Source organism: Solanum verrucosum, unplaced genomic scaffold (assembly GCF_900185275.1).
Source record: "Solanum verrucosum unplaced genomic scaffold, falcon-dt-bn FXZP01000251.1, whole genome shotgun sequence".
Classification (NCBI taxonomy): Eukaryota; Viridiplantae; Streptophyta; class Magnoliopsida; order Solanales; family Solanaceae; genus Solanum; species Solanum verrucosum.
The window spans coordinates 624,691-631,686 of NW_026020453.1; the positions used below are offsets into that span (position 1 = coordinate 624,691).

The following is a 6,996-nucleotide window of genomic DNA, read 5'->3' on the forward strand; positions in this document are numbered from 1 at the left end:
TGTCACATTTTTACTTTGCACTTGCATTAAGAAATGATGTAACTTTACCCTTCTACCCTTATTTAATGTTTTCTTAAGTCAACTTTATTAATAAATGACAAGATTAATTAACTATTCTATCAAGGGTATAATAGGCAAAAAATGATAATTTATGCATAAATTTTATAAAATGACAAGTATTGTGGTCCAACTATTTATAAAAAGGGATGACATATAAAATGGGACGGAGGGAGTATCAATCAAGTACTCATTGGACAAGCTTTATAAAAGCAGCTAAAATTAGTTAAAGCAACATTCATCACAAACATTTGTTTCTTAGTGAAAATGTACTCTTCCCTTTTTACCATAGTTTCTTTTCTTCTGTTCTTCTCCTTCTTTTTCATTCTACTTGGTAAAAACAAAAAACAAACAAGGTTGCCTCCAGGTCCATGGAGACTTCCTTTTATTGGAAGTCTCCATCACTTGATTGGAAGAGGACATTTGCATCCTAATCTTAGAAATTTAGCACAAAGGTATGGTCCTCTCATGTACTTACAACTTGGGGAAATTCCTGTTGTGATCATATCATCATCTACTATTGCAAAAGAGCTTCTAACAACTCACGATCTCGACTTTGCTGATAGGCCACAATCTACGTCCACAACCATCATATTTTACAATAATAAAGACATTGTATTTAGTCCATATGATAATTACTGCAAACAAATGCGTAAAATTTGTAAGGTACAACTTTTTAGTGCAAAGATGGTCAAGTCCTTTAGTACGATTCGAAAAGATGAGATTTCAAGTCTCATTTCATCGATTCGTTCTACGAGGGATTCTCCGATTAACATGACAGAAAAAATCTTTTGGTTTACCAATTCTGTCACTTGTAGTGCAGCATTTGGGAAAATGTTCAAAGATCGAGATGAGTTTATAAAATTGTTGAAGGATATATTGATATTAGCGTCAGGATTTTGTGTGACTGATTTGTTTCCTTCTTGGAAATTACTTCACAAACTGAGTGGTGCGGAATCTAGATTGATGAATGCCCATAAAAAGGTCGATGAAATTATGGAAGACATCTTAAAGGAGCATCTTGAAAATAAAGCAAATAGAAATAAGGGAATTGGTGATCAATTTGGAGGTGAAGATCTGGTTGATGTTTTACTTAAGGTTACGGAGGACGCTAAACTTGAATGTCCAATCACAAATGACCACATTAAAGCTGTGATTCTTGTAAGTTTGGGTCTCATCTCATAATCTTCTTCCCTCCCCTTTATTTTAGAGGAAATTTCGCAAACAGCCGCTAAAAATAACTTAATTAGGCTCCATAGTTGTAGTTTGTTAATTACGATTCGTAGCTACATTTAGAGGGAGGAGAGAGGTGAGCGAGATTGGGAGAGAGAGGAGAGAGGCGAGTGGGAGAGGGCAGAGAGGTGAATTGTATTTGGATATTTGTCGAATTGTATATGTATATATGTTAGATAATTGTATATATGTAACTTGTATACATATGTATCTGTATATCTAGCGAGTGAGATTAGGAGAGGGAGGCGACATGCGAACGAGATTGGGAGGAGGAGAGAGGCAAACAAGAGAGGGCAAAGAGGGGAAAAAGGTGAATTATATTTGTATATTTGTCATATAATTGTACATGTATATGTATAATTTGTATGTGTATATGTATAAGAGAGGAGAGAGGCGAGAGAGAGGAAGAGAAGAGAGAGACACACATAATTATAGCTAAAAAGAGGTCACACGTGGTAATTAATTCAAACTATAGTTATGTTATATAATTAACTAGTATATATTTGCTTATCCGTGTAATTTCTCCTTTATTTTAAGGGTTGCCTTAGCCTTTTCTTCCTTTTTCATGCTTATTTTTTTAAAAAAAAATCTGATTTATTAAGTTATTTCTATTATTATTTAATTCAATAAAAGTAGATTGATTTTTTATTTATTTTTAACTAATAGTATGGATATAGCTAAAAATAATATCATTAAGCTATCGAGACTCCTTGAAAGATTTTTCCTTAATATTTTAGTACCCAAATTTCATATTTTACCTTATGTACGATTTTAATTTTATTGACTTTATTTATTTACTTAATGTTGATGTAGGATATTTTTATTGCTGGAAGTGAAACTTCATCTACAATTACTATTTGGGTATTATCAGAAATGATGAAAAATCCAACTATTATGGCCAAGGCCCAAAAGGAAGTGAGACAAGTCTTTAGGGGAAAGAAAAATTATGATAATGAAGAAGATTTGGAAAAATTGACGTACCTAAAATTAGTGATTAAGGAGACATTAAGGTTACATACACCAGCTCCTCTTCTAGGACCTAGAGAATGTAGGGAGCAAACAAATATAGATGGATATACCATACCTCTTAAAACTAAGATATTGGTCAATGCATGGGCACTTGCGAGAGATCCTGAAAGTTGGCATGATCCTGAAAGTTTTATACCAGAGAGATTTGAGAACTCTTCAATTGACTTTATGGGAAATCATTTTGAGTTTATTCCATTTGGTGCTGGAAGAAGAATGTGTCCAGGAGTGCTATTTGGTTTAACTAATGTTGAACTTTCTCTAGCTCAATTACTCTATCACTTTGAATGGGAACTACCATATGGAATGAATCCAAAAGATTTGGATATGACGGAAACATATGGATTAAGTGGAGGGAAACAAAGAGATTTGTATTTAGTTGCCAGATAACTTGTTCCTTAATTTATTATGATTCATGTAATATGAACTTTAATATTATTTCTAAAAAGGCATTGTTTTGGTTTAAGAATGGTAAAACTTGATATTATTTTCATTTTGATAAAAAAATCTAGGTTATTAAATCTCCTTGTTATCGGGTTTGTTCTGAATTAGCTATTGATACTATTCTATTGAGTGTTAATCATGGACGTAATTAATTTCAATTGCTAGAACTTCCCACTTACTAACAATATCATTTCTTAAAACTATTTTTTCGAAATGATAGTTTTAAGAAATGATTAAGCTAATAGATTATGTGATGAAGGATATTGTTGATGAAAAATTCAATTGTTTTGGATCAATTTACTATCTTTCATTAATTAGTGGTAGAAGCTTATCACTATTTTATCGTACATATTTATTTTATTACGTATTACATGAAATGTATATACAATAAGGTATGTTAACCCTTTTGAACATATATAAACTATATGTAGTCTGAAACTATATGTATGTAATGGACATACAATTGATTTACTTGGTCTTTTTTATATCAGGTTATATACAAGCATGTTTTAGCTTATGTAATGAATAACTATGAAAATTGATATAAAAATTAGTGCTCAACAAATTTTATTTTTTATTACCTGTTTTAGTTTACGGAATGATTGTCCAAACTAATATCTATCTATGGATTGTGATATTCAATTTAGGAGATATACTTTAGATTATATAATAAACGGAATAGACTTATAAAGTGGTTTGTCATATGTGTATGGAAAAAGTATAATGTCTGTGAAAATTAGTATGCAAATTGATGCTCACCAAATTTATTATTAGTTGTTTTAGTGTATAAAATTGATATACAAATTGATATCTATGGATTGTGATATTTAATTTAGGTGATATTAGTTTGTATACCTATTTCATACACTATGTGTTTATTTGTTTGAATCAAGATTCCATATCATCTATCCACATGCTAATTCAAGATTGAACGACTCTACCATCTTTCGAAAAAAAAAAGTCTGCTTTCAAAATCTATAAAAATATTAAAAAATGGACAAATTACTTAAGTACACAACATTACTTTACCTATTCTCAATATTTCCCTACTCTTTTACTAAAATACAAAAATCCCTTATTTTTCCCCAATTCAACTTAACCAGATACTTTATTAGTTTAAGTATCCGTCCGTTATTAATTAAAGTATCTGCGCTGCTATATTATGCATCCGCCCGTTAATTTAAGTATCCGCCCGTTATTAATTAAAGTATCCGTGCCAACAACTTAATAATTTAAGTATCCGTTATTAATTAAAGTATCCGTGCCAACAACTTAATAATTTAAGTATCCGCCCGTTATTAATTAAAGTATCCGCGCTGCTATATTATGTATCCGAAAGACACTAAAAAAGGGATTTTTGGTAATTAATGAAAGAGTAGGGATAGGAAGTAATTTCTTTCTTATACTATGTGATTTGCCTAATTTTTACTTAAAAAATTGAAAAAATGGATGAGCCAACGTAAGCCCAATTCATTGTTTCTTTGGGTGGGTTGCCACAATTCAGGTTCATTGTTTTACTGATTTAATAAAGAAAAATTACCTAACTATACATCTTTTTTTACCCTATTTTCTATTATTCTCTAACATTTTAAAATTTTCAAAAATTCCTTCTTTTTTTTTTCAAATTCTCTTCTTTTCAGATACGTAACTTTGAATCTTTCAACTCAACGATTTTCTCCCCTTTTTCATGCCTATAATCACTCCACTATATCACCAGTTACCTCCATCACTCCTTTTTTCGAATTTTAAATATTTTCTCTCTCCAGTTCTCTCCACTATATCACCAGCTCTTTCCAGTTCTTTTTTTTTTTGACAAAAAACACGACAATAAACTCAATTTATTGGTCCTTTATTTTTTTTCATCTCTTTCATTTTCATGTCACAAACTTATATAGAGTGTTCAGAAATTTCAAGTACTTAGAGGCAACAAAATACAAGGTGACAAAGTTGTCTTACACAATTGAAGATAAGCTACATATGGATGATGTTCCATCTTTTAGTATTGGGTTTATCCAATTAGTTTCATCTACTCAAGAAAATGCACGTCGTATCTTTATTTTTGACGATCAAGATTTTATTGAAAATAGATTTAAACAAAATGAAGATTCATTATTCATGAAGAATCTGGAGTTGGAGAAGTCAAAGTCGAAGAAGGATCTCGACTTCAGAGTTATGTATTTGACACATAACTATTACAAATTTCATTATCCTTTACTGACTATGTATCAAATGGTTTTATGTATGTGCAGTACTATTTTATAACTAAATGAGTGTTTATCCTATTCATAATTTTTTTTGTATATGATACATAGCTACGTCAAATTATACGGGCATGATACATAAATACTATAATATGTAGTTCATGTATCGATCTCAAACCAAACAACTTATGGGCAACAATTACATGTTAAAGGTATCCCGTAACAATACAACACTTATCAATTTAAACGAGATACATAAATAGTAATATATCATGCACTAATTTTTTAGATATGATACGTTAAATTCAAATTTATACTAAATGTATCAATTACATAGCAACTACCACACAGTAATGTATCGATCTCAAATCTAACATTTTATGGACAACAATTACTTATTTAATGTAACTAGTATAAATACAATACTTATCAATTTAAATAAGATACATAAATAGTAATGTATTGACAAATCTATCCATCTCGAAAACACAATCAAAAAACGATTACATAACATTATAAAAGGTATGAATGATCCATCAGAGCTATGTATCTCTTCCATCTTTTTGTATGTTGTATCAATACATAGCGAATACATTGAAAATCTAGACTCATGTTTCTTCACCTCAATAATGTATCTAATTTACAAATTTTTCATCAACTCATCGATCTCTAATTCAGCCGCAATGACTGATTTGAGATTCACAAAACCAATATTTGACCAACAACAATTTCATTGCTTTTGTATCGTTCCTACCTCACCTCACATTCTCAGATTTCGGAATGTCTTGACAAGATCGACAAGTTCATGTTGTATCAGTACAATTTTTCGACAAGTTTGATTCAAAAATTAAGAGTTTTTTTGGAAGAATGGGAGAAGAATTTTGAATTTTGAATTGTGCTAGCATGTTACAATTTGTCAATTAATGTATCGATTTAAAACCAAACAGTAATGTATCGATGAAAATCAAACACTTATGGGCAATCTTTACTACTTTAATGTATAAGTTATGATTACACTACTTAGCATTTTACTAATTATTTTAAAAATAATAATGTATCATGAGTAATATATCCATCTTGAGATCACAAATTAAAAAATCGACTACACAATACATATAATTCCATATCTTTCATTATTAGATCTCATTATCCTCAAGTTAAAGTTATAAATAGTAATGTATCATGCACAATTTTATGGACATGATACATAAATATAAAAGTTGATACATATAAATCCAACCAGTTGCTCTATCAATATTGTGTTCTTCTACTTTTTCAAATTTGACATTTAGTATACAAGTATATAGCCAATGTCGATAGAAAAGGAAAGCGCCATAGAGGCGGTGGCGGCAGCCGCGCGAAAGGAGAGGCTAAGAGCCCTCAAAGAAGCTCAAAAACTTCTTCAAATTCCTGACAATGATAGTAACAAGACTAGCGAAGATATTCATGATGTATCTTCTCAAAATTTTTGATAATTTTGAACCAAAATTGAAAGGATCTTCAATGAACCAGGAGAAGAATTTTGAATATCAAAATTGAAAAGATCTTCGATGTACTGGGAGAAGAATCTTGAATCTCAAAATTTTCGACAATCTTGAATCAAAATTGAAAGGATCTTCGGTGAACTTGAAGATTCAAAAAGAAATTGTTTGTCCACCAACAATGTCGTCACTTTTGTATCCTTCATAACTCACTTCGCTTACCCAAAATTTCGACAAAAGTTTTTGAATTAAATCTGAAAGGTTTCTAAGATGAACATGGGGGAGTAATTAGAAATTTTGAATTTCTTCGTTCTGTTAGGATTTGCCTCGGTATGATTAAGAGTAAGAAGAAACGTAAGCGTAATTTATGAAATTTAATTAGATTTTCAGATTTTATTCCATTTTTAGCGCAACAGAAGGATCTTCTTATATTAAAATTAATGTATCTGGATGGTGAATTAATGTATCCGGATGGTGACTTATGTTTTGAGAAGGTATAAATTTTAAGGATTATTGCAACGAGAAAAAAAGTAGGGATAGCATGTAATTTACTC

At 30.4% G+C, this 6,996-nt stretch overlaps 1 protein-coding gene across 1 annotated transcript; it reads left to right on the forward strand.

The window, feature by feature from the left end:
* The first annotated feature begins 324 nt into the window (after positions 1 to 324).
* On the forward strand, positions 325 to 4,655 carry LOC125808628 (cytochrome P450 71D7-like). Its single transcript, XM_049488304.1, has 3 exons — positions 325 to 1,218; positions 2,104 to 2,701; positions 4,570 to 4,655. The coding sequence occupies exons 1-3, from the start codon at positions 325 to 327 to the stop codon at positions 4,653 to 4,655; spliced, it is 1,578 nt and encodes a 525-aa protein (XP_049344261.1).
* The last annotated feature ends 2,341 nt before the right edge of the window (positions 4,656 to 6,996 follow it).

Excerpts from the sequence above, each read along its gene's own strand:
- LOC125808628 (XM_049488304.1), top strand. The coding sequence starts at position 325 with ATGTACTCTTCCCTTTTTACCATAGTTTCTTTTCTTCTGTTCTTCTCC. Across the intron at positions 1,219-2,103 it reads ACATTAAAGCTGTGATTCTT|GATATTTTTATTGCTGGAAG; the intron begins GTAAGTTTGGGT and ends ATGTTGATGTAG. Across the intron at positions 2,702-4,569 it reads AGATTTGTATTTAGTTGCCA|TTGACAAAAAACACGACAAT; the intron begins GATAACTTGTTC and ends TTCTTTTTTTTT.